The 19479-nt window shown below is 29.8% G+C and overlaps 2 protein-coding genes across 2 annotated transcripts in view; both read left to right on the forward strand.

The window, feature by feature from the left end:
* Nucleotides 1-1063: 1063 nt before the first annotated feature.
* LOC123292464 (T-complex protein 1 subunit beta) lies at nucleotides 1064-5163 on the forward strand. Its single transcript, XM_044873186.1, has 5 exons — nucleotides 1064-1178; nucleotides 1375-1684; nucleotides 3037-3951; nucleotides 4019-4222; nucleotides 4778-5163. The coding sequence occupies exons 1-5, from the start codon at nucleotides 1176-1178 to the stop codon at nucleotides 4948-4950; spliced, it is 1605 nt and encodes a 534-aa protein (XP_044729121.1). The 5' UTR covers nucleotides 1064-1175; the 3' UTR covers nucleotides 4951-5163.
* Nucleotides 5164-12315: 7152 nt separating this feature from the next.
* LOC123295025 (protogenin-like) overlaps nucleotides 12316-19479 on the forward strand; it is a 209424-nt gene continuing 202260 nt past the window's right edge. Inside the window, exon 1 of the mRNA XM_044876229.1 lies at nucleotides 12316-12434. Within this exon, the coding sequence (XP_044732164.1) occupies nucleotides 12359-12434 (76 nt within the window). The 5' untranslated portion in view covers nucleotides 12316-12358. The remainder of the gene's footprint in view (nucleotides 12435-19479) is intronic.

The following is a 19479-nucleotide window of genomic DNA, read 5'->3' on the forward strand; positions in this document are numbered from 1 at the left end:
CCTTCCCCTGCAGCCGGGGAGCTGGAGGGGATGAAATCGTCAAAAGTGGTTAAATCACCCCTACCCAAAATTGATCAAATATTATTTAAAATGTCTTTTTAAGTAACTTTTGTAACTTGGTAATCTTTGCTTAACCTCACCCTTACCAAACTACATCCTTCTAAATATTATATTAAATCCAATAAATAAATGTTTTTAAATAATTCTTACAATTGGCTGCTTTCAATAAAAATATTACAAGAATAATACATCAATTTTATAATATAATAAAGTCTTGTCCGATATTTCGGACCGTTTATTAATATTTTAATGTTGGAATTTTGTTAATATTTTTTGTCGATATCTTTTGCTTCTCGATAGATGAAAATTAAGCAATTTTTCGCAAATGTAACAAATCACCTGTATATTTCATTTTATTCAAAATGTAAGTTTATAATTAAAGAATTCATGTATATTTGAAGCTGTTAAACTATTTATAATTAAGTAGTTAAAATATTTATTCAAAAATATGTGCAGAGTGTTTAAACAGTTAACTTAGTTATTTGCATTCTTTACTTGTATTTTAATTCTTTACTTGTATTGTAATTCGCAAATGTAACAAATCACCTGTATATTTCATTTTATTCAAAATGTAAGTTTATAATTAAAGAATTCATGTATATTTGAAGCTGTTAAACTATTTATAATTAAGTAGTTAAAATATTTATTCAAAAATATATGCAGAGTGTTTAAACAGTTAACTTAGTTATTTGCATTCTTTACTTGTATTTTAATTCTTTACTTGTATTGTAATTCGCAAATGTAACAAATCACCTGTATATTTCATTTTATTCAAAATGTAAGTTTATAATTAAAGAATTCATGTATATTTGAAGCTGTTAAACTATTTATAATTAAGTAGTTAAAATATTTATTCAAAAATATGTGCAGAGTGTTTAAACAGTTAACTTAGTTATTTGCATTCTTTACTTGTATTTTAATTTACACGTTAGCGCTAGAATGGATACACGTTGTTAAATGTGTCGAAATAATTCTTATTTTATTTATTTTGAAAGAATTGCCAACTTCAAAAAAATTATGTCAAAATCATTCGACTGAAGTTACTAGATCAAAAGAACTGCACATTACATTTTAAAACTTTTGTGTTTAAGTTTTTCTTTAGAAAATATTAAAAAATGGTAAGCTATTTTCATAATTTTAATTAAAACTAATGAAAATTACTTAAATTTTGATGTATAAGACATTTAAATTCAAGTTAAATTAGTTTTAAGAATCAGGTGCGGTTTTATGCCGATTACGCCTCCATAGTTTTATGACTAAACGCACGTGCTATATAATTTTATACGAAAGATTAATGAAAATATTATTTGCTAGGTATCCTTAAATCCGGTACGTGTGCTTAAAAATGAGGCTGAAGAAGAAAAAGCCGAAATTGCTCGCATGTCAAGCTTCATTGGAGCTATTGCTATTGGTGATCTTGTGAAAAGTACCTTAGGACCAAAAGGTATGGATAAAATTTTGGTATCGTACGGACGAAATGCTGGCAATGTTGAAGTTACAAATGATGGTGCTACTATTTTAAAAAGTGTTGGAGTGGAAAATCCAGCCGCAAAAATTTTAGTTGATATGTCGAAAGTTCAAGATGATGAAGTTGGTGATGGTACTACATCAGTCACAGTTTTAGGTAAAAATACTTTTGTATAATATTTTTACTAATACATTAAAAATTAAAACTTCGGTTTCTTTTAATGATTTTATGCGTAGTTACTGAGATATCCTAAAAATGCATACGAAAAACGATTTCTCATATCTTTCGATTTTTAAAGTGGCCTTCCATCTCTTAACAAACATGTTTTATAATTTTTTCTAAATTTTACTTACCCTATAAAATTTTTCCTATTATCGAAAATAGTCATTGCTGTCTTACCAAGAGTTCAAACAATGTGTGGCTCCCGGTCGCAACGAGCTATGATGCAAAAGCGATGCCGATTAAATCGACTATTGATGGGAAAGATTTATTTAATGAATTGGAATTGTTTTTTTATTCCCTGTATATATAAACTAATTGTCAAGGTATACTAATTTTAGTCCCAAGTTAGTAACGCTTAGAAATATTGATGCTACAAACCAAATTTTGGTATAAGCGTTCATAAAATCAACCTAAGTAGTCCATTTCCGTTTGTCCGGTCGTTGGTCCGCCTGGAAACACGTTAACTCAAAAACAAAATGAAATTTTTATAGACACAGCTGAAATTTTTGTAGACACAAAGAGATTCGAGCTAAAATTTTTATAACGTATTGGAGAAGTAAAAAGTGAGTTAGAGTTTGTAAATAAGCAACATTTACATTAATTTAAAACTTCTCCAGTGTTCAAATTGATCAAAATCGAAAATTTACTGTAAAAATTGCTAAACAACTGTCGCATCTTTCGTAGTTCAACCACAAGTCTGTCCAGAATTGCTAGATTTACTTTTATTCTGAATGTTTTCCGACCGGACTAAGAAGAACTCATATCTTCGACAGATTCATCTGTAGTCAACTTTCTCTTCCGTATCCTCTATGTGTCGTTTTCATATTCTTTGACTATTAATGGTTAAAAGGCTTGCTGTCCATTGAGATAAAATTTTCCCTTTCTGCAGAAACCTTTCATACATTTGAATAACTGTTTAAATGCCAATATGAACGGTCCGTGATTTTTTGCATACTTACACAATTAAATTTTTGTGTAAACTTCGCGCCTGTAGACACATGTCTACTTTGCCTTATGTGTAATCCACCTCTGTTTCCTGTGACCAACGACAGAAGGCAAAAAGGTCTTTTTCAAAATTGAAAATAATACAAAATTATTTAAAATCAACCATGACCCATGATAGGCAAATGAATGACAAATTTGGTCATATGACCCAAAATAGGTCTTAAAAGGTTCGCCAGTTTAAAGGCTACAAAAATTGAATTCGATGTTTAAAAATATAACTAACTTTATATAAAAAAAAGGAACATAGACATTAAATTTTGGTTTTTTTACAAACATTACAGCTGCAGAATTATTACGTGAAGCAGAAAAATTAATCGAACAAAAAATTCATCCACAAACCATAATCGCTGGATGGCGTAAAGCAGTTGAAGTAGCTCGGCACGCTTTACAAGGTGCATCACAAGATAACAGTGCAGACGATGAAAAATTCCGTGAAGATTTAATGAACATTGCCCGAACAACACTCAGTTCAAAAATTTTATCCCAACACAAAGAATATTTCTCAAAATTAGCTGTAGACGCTGTATTGCGTTTAAAGGGATCTGGTAATCTTTCAGCGATTCAAATAATCAAAAAAACCGGTGGTGTTCTAGAAGAATCATTCTTAGATTCTGGATTTTTATTAGACAAAAAACCGGGTATGCATCAACCGAAACGTGTTGAGAACGCTAAAATTTTAATTGCCAACACGCCTATGGACACAGATAAAATTAAAGTATTTGGATCTCATATTAAAGTCGATTCAATGGCGAAAATCGCTGAGTTAGAAGTTGCTGAAAAAGAAAAAATGAAAGATAAAGTGAATAAAATTTTAAAACATAATGCAAATGTTTTCATTAATCGTCAATTAATTTATAATTACCCGGAACAATTGTTTGCTGATGCTGGTGTTATGGCAATTGAACATGCCGATTTTGATGGAATTGAACGTCTTGCTTTGGTCACTGGTGGTGAAATTGTATCAACATTCGATAATCCTGAATTAGTTAAACTTGGACAGTGTGATGTTATCGAACAGATTATGATCGGGGAAGATATATTGTTACGTTTTGGTGGTGTTCCATTGGGTGAAGCGTGTACGATTGTTATTCGTGGTGCAACTCAACAGATTATCGATGAAGCAGATCGATCATTACATGATGCTTTATGTGTTCTTGCAGCTACTGTTAAAGAAAGTCGAATTGTTTATGGAGGAGGTAAATTTTTTTCTAAGAATTTATTTAAAATTATTCTAAAATTTATTAATTGTACGTTTTTTGATAGGTTGCAGTGAAATGTTAATGGCTTGTGCTGTAAATGAAGCTGCACAAAAAACACCAGGAAAAGAAGCTGTTGCTATGGAAGCTTATGCTCGAGCTCTTCAACAACTTCCAACAACAATTGCAGATAATGCTGGTTATGATTCTGCACAATTGGTTAGTGAATTACGTGCAGCACATGTTCAAGGCAAAACAACTGCTGGTTTAAGTAAGTTTTTCATAATAACTTCGTATACTTTTCAAAAATCAAATAGATTCAGTATGTAATCAATGGTCAACACCAGAGGTTTTCAAACTTATTTCGTCCACTTCGATAATCAATTATTTTGCAGCGCTTCCTACATGTAATTTTAACTCGATAGTTCATGCTTTAATGTGTGCAAATACATTAATATTAAATTACAAATTAACCTTACCACGATTAATTTTTTCGAAATGACGTACGTTTTTTTCCATCTTCGGTTAGGAAGCCACAAATTCACTCGACATTGTAATGAAGATGCGTTTCCAAATGTTTCGCGTTCTGGCCTGTGACAACAGTGATGAAGCTCCTTTTCAATTTTGCATCGTCTCAAAACATACCTTAGATGTCTGAATATTGGCTAAACGGTTTATCGTCGCTTAATATGCATCGCGGTGCAGATTCATTCCTGCACACGGGTTTGAATCGAGGCAATAACATCTTTATTTTAAATTTATTTTTATTAAAAAGATCCATTGTGTATTTAAAAGTTGTAAACATCAAAAATTTTTCTAATTTCAGATATGAATACCGGTAAAGTAGGATGTATGAAAGAATTAGGTATCACAGAATCATTTGTTGTGAAACGACAAGTATTACTTTCAGCAACAGAGGCCGCTGAAATGATCTTACGTGTTGATAATATTATTAAGGCAGCACCAAGGAAGCGAACTGAAGATCGAGGCATGTGTTAAGATGTGTGTGGCGGGGCGGGTTAATAAAAATAATAAAAGCTTTATTTTTTCATAATAATTAAAACTTTTTACTTCACCACTAATTTTTTTCGAAATTATTACATGTTTTTGTATTATTTTATAAGACGCTTCTTTTTTGAGATTCATAATTTATTTGTGCATCATATACTTTTCACACCAATAAAAATAAAATTTAAAATATTTAACACCAAAGTCTTTGAATTATTTATTTTAAATATAGTTGAAACCCAAAAGAAACTTGATTCAGGGAACGGTAAGATTTTCGAGTGGTACCCATTTTTCACGATTCCTAAACTGTCTTGATGATCTAAGAGGCGATATAAGGTCGATTTCACAATCTGAAACGTATTTTTTATGAAAATTTGCAGATTAATAATGAAAGCCTCTCTATCGAAAAGTATTCATGCTTATTTTTGACAAAGTTGATTTGTTAAATTGGGCAAATATTAAGAAAAAGTGGTTCACTTTTCATTTAATCGAATATACTTTAAATTTTTACCTCTTTTGCTTAATCGTTAATGATAACTTTTCAGCTATCCAGACACACACAGCTTGACATAGCTATCCAGAAAATGTTCAGTTCTTATACAGACTATAGACTTATACGCATGGTCTATGTATATTTTAAGTCTATAGTCGGTATAAGATCAGAACATTTTCTGGATAGCTTTGTCAATTTAGTAATCTCGAAAGTATATCCTTCGCGAAGCGAAAAAATTGATTGAATGCGCCTAGCCGGTAATAAAAAGCTCTTGTAAGTACTTCAACTTTTTGATGTGTTTCTGAATATTTCATTAATAATTATAAAGCTTGAAAATACTGGAGAGCTGGTGAAGATTTGCATTTTACGGTTTAGGCACGAAGATATTTACGTAGAATCATCAAAGAACAGGGAGATAAAACCATAGAGTTGTATAGACTGCGGTGATAGAGGTAGAAAGAGAAATTGTAGGCCTATAAGAGAGATAAAGACAGCTATACTCGCCTACTATATCTATCTCTCTGTACTGCACTCGACAGTTTGGCGGCTACTGGAAGCGACTTTGTAGCTTTATGGTATTATCTCTCTGTTAAAGAATACCCATGAAGGTTATAAAGAAGGAGAAAGATCGCTATGTACTAAAGCATTAGCGCACCTGTCCCTGAAAATTTGTAGAATTTATAGTTCATTTTTAAGCCACCAGCCGCGCTGTCATCAAGAAGTAGTATCTACGAAGTTAGCTGTTTATGAGTACAAGTAGATGAAGTTAGTTGCATAATGTACAAATTGATATATCATATCAAATTAGCGCACAACAGCCCGCTTTTATTGATACTACTTAGCGGTCGCAGCGCCTCACTTATTTTATCCATATTTCGGGGACAATATTTTCTATAGCGATCGTTCTCCTTCTAAGCACTAAGCTGAATATCCAAGTGTGTTATACAAACATTTGTGATCTCCTGTTTAGGTTGATGTCTAGAATGTGTTAGTAAATATTCTCCTAGATGGCAGAACTGTTATCATAATTCAACAAAGAAACTAAAATAAAATTTTTTTTATTAATTAGCTATTTAATAAATTAAAAAACATAATCTTTTGTGTAATTAAAGTTCAAAAAAATGATTTTATTTATCATTAAAAACAAAAGCAACGGGAAAACGTAAAATTAAACTATAAAAATTATAAAACATTTTGTGCGAGCATTATAATAATAATGACAATAAAAAGTTATCAATAACGTAAAAATTTAAATAAACATTAAATTTAATAATTATTATATAATTAAATTTCACGTTTAAAATATTATAATTACAATAAAAACCTTGAAAATTATACACATTATTTTCAAATATTATAAAGATTTTAAAATCATTTTTCTTTTTTGAAATAAAAATGATATTTTTAATGTATTCGGAATACTAATTATACAAAAAATAATTATAACATAATTTTAGATAACAAATTTTTTTTATAAATGAAATAAATAAATCATTTCGTTGTTTACATATTTTTATTAACAAAATACAATAATATTTGTGTTTTAATTTCATGCTTAATTTGAATTAATAAAGTTTAATTATTACGTTTTTTTTTTAAATTTTTATCTTTTAATTTATTACTTGAGGAAAAATTATCATAGTAAATTGTAGTTACTTACGATAAATGAGATATTAAGGTAGACTAGGACCGTAAACAGAAAATTCATTGCGCTCTTCTTTATCGACATTTTTCAGTGGTAGGTGAAAAATCTAACCAAATTTTTGACCTTAAGATACATAATTGTTTTTCAGTTTTTCGTCTCTCATTTCTTTTAAAATGTTCACAAGCTATCTTAAGTTAAGAAGTTTAGGATAATAATGAATTTTTGACTTACAGTCTAAATCTTCCAAACTCCAATCAATTGTTAAAGTTGCCTTCGACCGAAACCGATCCTCATTTGCACCTGTTTGGTATAAGCAAGGAGGTCTTTTTTTATTTTATTGAAAAACAAAAATGACAAAAAATCGTACGACACAACCATCCCCCCCCCCCCCGAAAAAAAATTCTAGATCCGCGCCTGGCAAGGAAGGGCGAAGAATGGATCTTATGCTTTCAATAAGGGAGCAATCCCAAATCACATTAAGGGAGGACAAAGAGCAAATAAGATTAAGGAGGTATTATTGAGGAATCACCGTGACGCCAGGGAAAACTTTGTTTATACTAATTTGAACTTTGTTTTTTTTTAATCATTAATGATGTAACACAGTCATATCCAGGCTTTAATACAATGATTAAACCAATAAAAGTCTGGGCTGTTTTTTAATAGACAGATCATTCATACTTTTAAACAGTATTGTTGTTAACTACTATGGTTTTTTAAATATCTATCAACTTATTCAATTCCTGCTGAAAACCAGTTGAAGTTGTTTTGCTTATTTTACTTGAAGCAACCGGCTGCGTATGGAAAATTGATTTTTCTAATAAGAATCCAAAGAGTCGTGGAAAATTTTAGGATATTAGAAAATTTGTAGTTCAATAAATTTGACCTCGATTTATTGGTATAAAAAATGAAATGGAAATTTTATTCAAGAAATTAAAATGAAATTGTTGGACTATAAAATTGAGTGCTATGGTGATTTGTTTGTTTACTTTATTTCCGTAATAATTGAGGATATTATTTCAACAATGAATTTATGGGATAATGTTTAGTGAACCAAGATATTTAACTCCGTTGCTTAATCTAATAGGTTATATTAATAATAATTTTTTTATGGATATTATATTATTATTAAAAATTCATAATATTTATTTAAGAATTATATATTTTACCTACATAACTTTTTAAAAAACTATTAAGAAAAAAAAAAGATGGAATGTAGTTTTTTATATAGATGAAAAAGATACCTAGTTACGAAGATTTTATTATTGGGCATTCACCTTACGGAAAAAATAACAGCAGGTGACAAATAAGAGAATGTACGAATAATACCTATACAAAGTGTGTATTAAAAATGATCCACTGAATATTGTCATTGGACCTACTCTTAAAATTAGCCCCCAAAATTATCCTTTGCAATATCTGCCCCCCCCGCCAAGGTCATTTCATTCCTGGATATTCCTTCTTAATTACTGAGGTTAACTAGGCAATCTGACTGAGGGTTTTCATGTAATTGATTGTTGAAAATAAAAAGTAAAAAAACTGCTACTTTTAAAGTTAAATATCGTACATTACGTTAAAATTTAAAAACAAATAGTTTGACGCAGAATTTTGTAAATATCGATAATTTTCGTCCGCCTAGATGAACAGAGTCAAAAGACGACTATTTATTATTTTTAGTAATTACATACATAAATCCGATTAGTAAATAATTAATTAAAATGTAAATAAATTAACAGATTAAAATTTTTTATTTCTGTTAAACAAAGTTAATTAACCTAATAGGGCTAGGTTAACAAACGGTCTGTGGGTTTTTTGACCCCTATGTCAAATCGCTTAAAGATTCCAATGACCAAGAACAATTCAATCGCACAGAAATAAATCTTATAGCCACAGAATTCTATAAAAATCTATACAGCCATGAAAGGGAGTCAGAAATACTAGAAACAAAGTTTGATCTTAATATTACTGATGAAGAAATACCCCCAATTTTAAATGATGAGATAGAATTTGTATTGGAAAATTTAAAATTAGAAAGAGCAGCAGGGCCAGATGGAATTACAAATGAACATTTAAAGTTTGCCAAAGATGTGTTATGTGAGCCGCTGAAAATTCTATTTAATAAAATATTAATAACTGGTAAAATTCCTGAAGAATGGCGGTTGACAAAAATTACACTAATTCATAAAAAAGATGAAAAAAATAATATTTGTAATTATAGGCCAATTAGCCTCGCATCAGCTGTTTACAGAGTCTTTAGCAAGGCTATACAAATACGAATTTCTCCAATACTAAATGAATACCAATCTCCAAACCAAGTTGGATTCAGAAAAAATTTTTCAACATTGGACAACATCTTAACTATAAATCAAATTATTGAAAAAACAACAGAGTACCAAAGAACAATATATATGGCCTTTATAGACTTCAATAAAGCATTTGACTCTGTATTTCATAAATATATGATATATGCGTTATATAACAGCGGATTACACTTCAAATATATAAATCTGATCAAAGAAATGTACACCAATAATAAGATGTATGTAGAAACAGAAATATCAGGACCAACTTTTGAGCAAAATAGAGGTGTGAGACAGGGTGATCCCCTGTCCGCTGATATTTTCAACTGCATCCTAGAAACTATATTCAGACATATGGAATGGGATAGTTATGGCTTAAATATAAATGGAGAGTATCTATCCAATCTCAGGTTTGCAGATGATGTAGTAATCTTTGCTGAATCAGCTGAAAAGCTGGAGACTATGTTAATGGAACTAGCTACAGAGATTAAAAAAGCGGGGCTATCCATCAATTATAATAAAACTGCAATCATTACCAACGGTACACACAGAAAAATATCAATTGAAGGGTATGAATTGAAATACACCGAAGATTACATTTACTTAGGACAGCTAGTTAGTTTCGTCAACAAGGAAACAAAAGAGGTGCAAAGAAGATGTATTACAGCTTGGAAGAAATTCTGGTCCTTAAAAGAAATTTTAAAAGGAAACTTTCATTGGACAATTAAGCAGAAAGTCATGGATACATGCATCTTACCGGTAATGCTCTACGGATGTCAAACTTGGTCTAGGAAAGACACAACAAACACAGCAATAGGAGTGTGTCAAAGAAAAATGGAAAGAGCAATACTAAATATACGACTACGCGATAAAATAACAAATAACAGTATCCGTGGTAAAACAGATCTTAAAGATGCGGTCTTCATGGCAAAAAAACTCAAGTGGTCTTGGGCCGGTCACATTCTAAGAACGCAAGATGACCGATGGACTAAAAAACTAATATATTGGACACCTAATTACTGCAAAAGAAGGCAAGGAAGGCAGAATATAAGATGGATGGACGAATTTAAACGTTATGCTGGTAACGAGTGGACCAGATTTGCAAGGGACAGACATGCGTGGAAAAATGCCATAAAAATCTTGTCAGCAATCTAAAAACATAAAAAATTTAAAATTACTTTTCCTTAAAAATGGAGGAGAGGCCCATACCCACTTAGTGGGTCCAGTGGCTAATTATTATTATTATTATTATTATGTCAGGCGCGTGATTGAAATATCAATTGAAGTCCGACGTTATTTTTCTGAGGATGGATTATCTAATAGCAAAACGAAGAGCGAATGACCAGAATGTTGCAGAAAAGTGAAGCACAACGTTTATTATTCCAAATTAAACAAAGAGAAAATATAGGTTAGGGATTTCATTGTCCGATATCACCATAGAGATACATTTAAAAATTTGTTTTGCTAAAGGGAGATGGGCAACAATCTCGAATGCTTATAACTTCTTTGGTTTTTAGTCAATTTTAATAGATTTTGTCATGGTATCAAGTCTTGTTTTACATTTTTGTGCGTAATATGACAAATTCGAACTGCCGTATTAAAAGAAGGAATGGGGGGGGGGGGGGGTGGTCTACATAGCATTATCATTTACTAACCGATTCTGGCGATTCTCTATTTCCTCGCCCAGGGCTTGCTTAGCAATTATACCCCAAATAATTTGATTCAAGTTGAAGTGCTTGCACAACTTATTATGAAATGTTGAATTTGTTATACCATATTTCCTGAGGTAGTATTTCGAATTACCTACACTTTCTTCATAGATGCAATCAACTTCATACCATAAATCAAATTGGCAGTCGAAGTTTAGATAGAATAGACAGAGGCTGTACATGGGAAGTATGTTTGCCACCTGTATTCTCACTGCAACACTTCCTTTCTCCCCCAACCACCTTCATAATCTGCCGTGCGAGAGATTTCACTGATGTGGCAACCCTAATGTGAGTGCTATGCAAATATTTGCACATAAGCGCGTAAATATTTCCTGAATAAACAATATTAGTTGTGTGCGTAGTCATGGTAGGGATAATAAAATCGATGCCAACGCTTCCAGTGAAAAATTTTGGCGTTAAAGGAGACTGTTAGACTAATTCGCAGTTCTTCACATGTTTATGTTATAGAAATGTCAAATTAAATTTATTGAAAAACACGAATTAATTAAACTTAATGCATTAAAAATTGTGAAAATAAGAAATCAAATTGCACAAATATTATTTTTCAAATGTAAATTATCATAATTATTTATTTAAATTTGTGAGACAATAATATTAAATTTTCAATGTAAGTCATTAATGCAGTTCATACAATTATATATGTATCCATACAATTCTATAATTAAAGTAGTGTATCGTTACCATGGAAACGAAACTCACACACGGAGCGAATAATGGACCATTTATTTGAACCATATTGTCTAATATAAGTGAGTGGTTTGTTCAAATGATTCAAATACCTGCGCAAACACTGACAACTGTTCTAAGCGAAAATGTCCAATAGTATAAGCGAGCGAATAAGGCGCAGGGTATACAGGAGACATGAATGCATGGCTGCTAGTGTTTTACATTTACGTGAAGCCAGCAGTATATGTTATGTATTAGTTGGTGCACAAGTTGTCAAGTGTGTGTATTTAAAAAAAAAAAATTAACTAGTAAGGGGTGTTCTTCTTGTATTGAAATGTTTTGAAAATCAAAATTGAATGTTATTTTAGTGATATATTATACAAAACGTAAAAAAAATAATTAATTATAATTAACCAAAACCAAGTATTTAATTAAACTTAATTCATTGAAAATTTTTATATAAAAATACAAGTGAAGTTCTTTATTTTGTTTGCGAAATTTTCCATTTTTTATTTATTTATTTATTTATTATTATTATTAAAAAAGGTGTCCAAATGGTTACATATTTATGGCGCTACGAACTTTTCAATTCTGCATTGTGTTTACAATAGGGGGAATATTGATAAACTCCACAGTATTATCGAGTAAGTGTTGAATTTTTTTTTCATGTTTTTTTTAGATTCTAACCACAAAAAATTGAGATACAAATTCCATGTTTGATTCTGTCATACCATTTTTTTTCTTAATAAAAATCTATTTAAAAATATTTTTGTTATTGAATAAGCAAATATGGCGGTGTTTTCTATTTCATTGTGAATGTTATACACAATATTTCGCTTAATTTTTTATATTATAAACATAATTAAATCAAATTTAAATAGTTTTTTATTAAATTTAATGAATTCGTCGAATATTTCTCCGTTTTTTCGTTTGATTGTACAATTATTTTCAGCTGTCAAAATGAAAACATGAAAACATACTTTTCATTTAAAGTTTAAAGTCAAAATGTTTTTCGTAATATTTCCTGGATTGCTTATTTTTTTTATTCAATTTTTCCTTATTTTAAAATGTAATTCATGGTAATTTTATTCGAATGAAAAATATTGAGGTTATAAAATTTATACAATTGTTTGTAAATTTTCGTTTGAAGTAATTTACAATTGTAATTTGTTATTGTATTTATGTTATTTAATCCAGGAAAAATAGGAATTTTTGTTGTTGTTGTTGTAAAAGAATTATGTAATGTTATGTTAACTAGGTCAAGTCATTGGCGTCGGCTTTTTAAAATAAATGAAACATGTTTTGGTCATACATGTGTCAGGTCAACTCGGAAGTGTATTTTTTTAACCTAATGGAATGTTGCTTTACGGAATTCCTGTATTTTTTTTGTTGAATTAATTATTCTTGTGTTCATCTCCCCTCGGTTATTATTTTTCTGGTTTTTGGTTATTAATATGCGCATATTTTATTATTTACTATTTTTTGGGTCGTGTAAAAATATTACGGTATGCATAGAGTTTTAGAATAGAATTTTAGGGGAATTGTTTAGGGGAGTCAAACTACACTTGTCATAAAAAAAATCGCACCCCAAGAAAATATTTTCGAAATTTCAAATATTTTTATCGAGTAAAATAGTTAAATCGAGATCATTTACAACTCATTGAACCTACACAAGTTTTCGAATGAGTTGCAACATGATTTTATAAGTAACTGACACTACATTTGACCCAAAATTCGACTTATTTTGCTTCATATTATGAATACTATTATGTTAACGGTTTTAGTTTTGTGGTTGATTCTACATTTATCCCTCTGTAGTTAAAAATGCGCTCAAAACTTTATGATATATGAGTTATTTAACAAAATTAAAGTGTGACTGACACTACAGGCAAGAGGGAGTCGCGCTCGAGGGTGTTTTTAAACTTTGAATATCTTTATACAGAATTATGATTTTAAATTATATCTGGGGCCAAATTACATAAAATAAATTATTGAGAAATGGTATGAACAAGAACGTTAGTATTTTAGAATCAAATTTATTAGAAAAATAAATTGTGACTGACACTACCGTCACTTTGAATTGCAAAATCGTTGTATAGTAATTTTTTTTCCCGATTCATGGCACACATTTCCTTAACCTATTCCGCTTACGGCCAAATGTTTTCGAATTTTATACGTGTATTACTTTTTTGAAGCTTTTTACTGCGCTTTTTAGATTAATAAGTAATTACAAATCTTCTAATTTAGAAAAAAGGCTTTTAGTTTAATACTAGTTTATCTTTTGGAGGCAATAATTATTTTTTGGGAGCAAATCAAAAGATGCGCTTTTCTTTCTAATTCTGCTTAGTAGTTTCAGGGTATCTAGAATATCCTACCGTGCGTGCTTTTTTTTTAGAGAAGTGCAAGGGTTTGAACTACATCTAAAAATGATAGATTTTCTTCGCAATCTCACAAACTTTATGCTTATCCCCATATAGTTTGTCTTTTACGTAAAGAAGCCGAATTTTTTAAGAGCTCAGAATTTTTAGAACCATCTATTCACCATCTTCTGCTATCAGCCTCATCATCTTAAAAGCTTTTCGAGGTGCACCCTCGAACCTACTAAAGTCTGTTAGAAATTTTTTTCAAAAGCTTTTCTTCCATCTTTGGAGGTTGAAATTATCGAAACTAATGTTTTACTTGAATGAATTTTACAAGGTTTTGGATGTAGTAATTATCTTTAAAATTGTAGTCCGACTCTGTTTATTTAAAAAAAATTACTCGAATTTTCTTCAACGGACGACACACAATCTAGAAATCTCTAGTATAAAATTGGAATCATTTCCCTGCATGATCACACCTTTCTCACTTTTCCCATCTTTCAACATGCTTGCCAGAAAAGTTTGTTTTAATTTTCGCTTTTTAATTTTTTTTTTGAGTGAATTCTTTGATTTCTTCTTAGAGTTCTTCCTTCTTGATTTTTGTCCTTTAGAATTCATTTTTTTATCATTAAAAGAACTAGAGGTGAATTTAATAGGTGGACAAAGGAGCAGTTATCCACTGCTTTCTCGAAATAAGCTAATCAGGTCAGTCGATAATGAACGATAGAACATTGGTCAGATATTTGCTAAGTAAAATGAATTTACTAAAGCTGAAAATTGTTATACATATTGTATATTGCATATAAATATAACAGTTATGATTGTCATTCAGTTAGGTCAGTCAGCCCTTATTTATGAACAATAAATAAATAAGATTCATTTAAATACCACTGAAATCAAAAATGAATCTTTATTTTTTGTTCATAAATAAGGGCTGACTGACCTAACTGACTGACAATCATAACTGTTATATTTATATGCAATATACAATATGTATAAAAAACTTTCAGCTTTAGTAAATTCATTTTAGTACCACGTAAAACTTAGCAAATATCTGACCCCTGTTCTATCGTTCGTAATCGACTGACCTAAAGCTTAAAATTGTTATACATATTGTATATTGCATATAAATATAACAGTTATGATTGTCAGTCAGTTAGGTCAGTCAGCCCTTATTTATGAACAATAAATAAATAAGATTCATTTAAATACCACTGAAATCAAAAATGAATCTTTATTTTTTGTTCATAAATAAGGGCTGACTGACCTAACTGACTGACAATCATAACTGTTATATTTATATGCAATATACAATATGTATAACAATTTTCAACTTTAGTAAATTCATTTTAGTACCACGTAAAACTTAGCAAATATCTGACCCCTGTTCTATCGTTCGTAATCGACTGACCTAAAGCTTAAAATTGTTATACATATTGTATATTGCATATAAATATAACAGTTATGATTGTCAGTCAGTTAGGTCAGTCAGCCCTTATTTATGAACAATAAATAAATAAGATTCATTTAAATACCACTGAAATCAAAAATGAATCTTTATTTTTTGTTCATAAATAAGGGCTGACTGACCTAACTGACTGACAATCATAACTGTTATATTTATCTGCAATTTGAACACCTTAAGGAGTATTCCTCACCAGTAATAGAAAAAAATAAATTTGTAGAAAATGATCCAAATTTTTAGTATGTTGTAGTTAACGATACATATTATTAAATCAAAAAAAAATTTGGGTATCTTATCGATCAATTAAGAGAGTATTTAATTAATTAAAAATATACTAAATAACATAGCATGATATGAGGATGATTATGTTATTTAGTGTATTTTTAATTAAGAATTACTCTCTTAATTGATCGATAAGATACCCAATTTTTTTTTTTGATTTAATAATATGTATCGTTAACTACAACATACTAAACATTTGGATCATTTTCTACTAATTTAATTTTTTCTATTACTGGTGAGGGATCCTCCTTAAGTGACAAATTGTTGAATGGATTTTGGCAGGAGTAATGTTTTTTCAAAGTAGAATTATCTTGAAAAGCATAAATATTGAAAAGTATGAAAAATTTGAGAGTAGATTTATTTAAGAGTAGAAAAAATGTTCAAGCAAGTTTTTTAAGAGTATATTTTAATTAAAGTATAATTCTTCGAAAGTGGAAATATTGTAACGTAGAAAAATTGTGCCGTAGTAAATATTTTGTCATAGAAAAATAAAAAGAATTTTCTTTTTCTGCCTTTTATTTGAATTGGAATATTATGATAATTTTTATAAACGGTACAATTTTGTGCCGTTGCCTTGGGCTTTAAATATTTCTACAACAAAATATTTTTCGATATAAAAAGTAAATTTATAATATAAGTAAGTACTATTTTATGAAGATAACATATTTTTGAACAGTTTTTCATATAAGACCTTTTTTTTCGTAAAATATAATATTTAGTTTATATTTTATGGTAAGTAGGTAGTATTTATATCCTTTCGAGTTTCGACCCAATTTATCACGAAGGCGGATACAATAAAGAATGAGTTCCTTCATTCTTGAATGTATATATGTGGAATGGTTTTCTAAATTTATTACGAAAACTTTCAAGGGGGAAATTATTTGAGTGATTCATGGCATTTTTTTTTTTGAGGTTTGTTTCATGTAGGAGCCCTAAAAAATTTATCTTCTATTAAAATTATTGTAAACAAGTGTAAAAAAACAATTGACAGAGTTAATTGTTGAAATACCATGTATAGACAGTGTTGATCCACTCTTAGATAGCCACACATTCATAACTGATATTCCCATATAATACATACTATAAAATTTGATGTTGCACCTAGCCCTCGTGAGTAAGCAGTGATGTTTAAAGAAAATGTTTTAAACAAAAGTTGTTTACATTTTTTTATAAGTTTATTTTTTACATTTTGTTCTATCTCTAACAGTTTACAAGTTGGGTCCTACGGATCCAAGACCCAATTGACCTATGTTGCTCATTTACGAACTCGCCCTCAGTTTTTACGCCCTAAGCACGCTATAAAAATTTCAGCTTGGTATCTCTTTTCGTTTTTGAGTAATCGTGATGACGGACAAACAGACAGGCAGACAATTCGGTTAATAATGATGAAAATGAATCCAAACTTGTTATAAGGGGATATTTGGGGTCGCTGAACACGAATATCATGACAGAATTGGTCTCAGAGGTATGTTTTGCTCAGGGTAAACGGTTCCTCGTCGCCTAGTGGAGTTTTCGGGTAATTTGTTATATAATCGGACCAAACTCGTTACACGAGGGTTTTTGGGTCGCTGACAATGAATATCGTGACAGAATTGGTCTCGGAGATAGTCTTAGTATTTATAGACTTTCGTAACTTTTGGGTACCAATTACTGTTGTAAACAAGCTATTTATGTGAATGCGACCTTTATGGCTCACATAATCAACTTCCCTAATAATAAATATTCCATATTAATTATTTTTATTTATAACAAAGATGTGTAGCTTAGAGGCTAAACACATGCTGTGTAGTCAAGGACTTCGGTGTTTAAGACCCGGCACGTGCAAAAATTTTATCTATTACTTACCTATTCAAATTCATAAAATTCAATATTCGTAAATATTTCTGTAAATATTAGTTTATAAAAATTAATGATGCTAGGAAAAAAATTTTGTCATAGGTGTTCATAAAATCACCTAATTAGTCACATTTCCGGTTGTCCGTCCGTCCGTCTGTGGACACGATAACTCAAAAACGAAAAAAGATATCGAGCTGAAATTTTTACAGCGTACTCAGGACGTAAAAAGTGAGGTCAAGTTCGTAAATGAGCATCATAGGTCAATTGGGTCTTGGGTCCGTAGGACCCATCTTGTAAACCGTTAGAGAAAGAACAAAAGTTTAAATGTAAAGAATGTTCCTTATCAAAAATTAAACAACTTTTGTTTGAAACATTTTTCGTATACGTCACTGTTTACCCGTGAGGGCGCTAACTAGGCGGAAATTTTATAATATGTACTATACTTGATTATCAGTTATGTATGTGTCACATGTTTGTATGTGTAATGTGATAAAGAAAATAACACTGATTATGCATAGTATTTCAACAATTAACTCAGTCAATTGTTTGTTTTCACTTGGTTTATTTAAGATATTTTTGGCAAGAACTTGCCGTTTTTATAGCGCTAGTAACCGAAATTAATGAAAAATAAAGTAATTACAGGCAGGACAAAAAGCTCGCAATGTAAAGTTATAACAAGTTGAGAGAGGAAAAAATGATGCCAGATCCCAAATATTAAGGAAATGTCTTTGCCTGGCTATATGTTTCCTATATTTAATTCTATGTCAAGCAATTTAAAGTTATTAGCAAATGTTAATATTGAAATATTAAAAAGTTCTAATTTATTAAAGGATTTTTATTTGTCCACAAAAAATTACCATTTTCCACCCATTATTATATATGGGCTTTTTTTTAAAACAATTTATATCAGACGCTGGAGAAACGGGGTGCTGTTATTCTAGTTCCTGATCCGGTTTAAGGAAATATACACCCGGGTCTGATTCTTGGCCATCTTATAATAAGTTTATTGAAAGCTATTAAACTGGCACCCAACGATTATACCCACCACGATTTGAATTTGTAATTGAGTTGAAATACTAATGAAGAACATGCCCAAAATTTTTTTTTTTTATTTTCTTAATATTTATGCATTTTTGAAATTTTGTTATTTTTAGTTTTACTAATTAGTTTTAATTAATCATTAAATTCTATAACGAATTTGAATTTTTTTGTTGCTTTATTTCATTTTATTCCCCAAAAAACGTATTAAAACACAAAAACAATTCTTATAATTTATGCACGAGTTACATTGGCCATAAAAAATGTATATCGCGTGCGTGTATAACTTTAATATATTATATAACTAGAATTTTTTTTTTTGGTAAAATTTCACGTCACTTCCATTGTTTAACATATTTTATTAAGCATGCCGAAAAGAAATTTGCATATGGAATTGATGTTTTTTTTTGGCTAATGATTGTGAATTTAATAATCTGTGTAAGAATATTAAGGGAGTTAAAAAATTTTGATTTGTTATCAGATCTTCAAATTTAGTCATTTAGATTATATCTAGAAATATCAAACCATTTTACTTACCTTTTTATATACGATTAATTTAAAGTAAACAGTTTAACGGTTTTATTCGTTTAATATGATTTCTTTGATTCAAAACGATAAATATACTCATCAGATATTGAAGAAAAATTAAAAAACACAAAATTTTACCAAAATTTCAAAGATCTCTGCGAAAAATCATCGTTTTGAGAA

Source organism: Chrysoperla carnea, chromosome 1, assembly GCF_905475395.1.
Source record: "Chrysoperla carnea chromosome 1, inChrCarn1.1, whole genome shotgun sequence".
Classification (NCBI taxonomy): domain Eukaryota; kingdom Metazoa; phylum Arthropoda; class Insecta; order Neuroptera; family Chrysopidae; genus Chrysoperla; species Chrysoperla carnea.

Bases quoted from the DNA above. Each gene is read 5' to 3' on its own strand.
- LOC123292464 (XM_044873186.1), top strand. The intron at 1,685-3,036 runs GTAAAAATACTT...CAAACATTACAG, and splicing joins TACATCAGTCACAGTTTTAG to CTGCAGAATTATTACGTGAA. The intron at 4,223-4,777 runs GTAAGTTTTTCA...TTCTAATTTCAG, and splicing joins CAAAACAACTGCTGGTTTAA to ATATGAATACCGGTAAAGTA.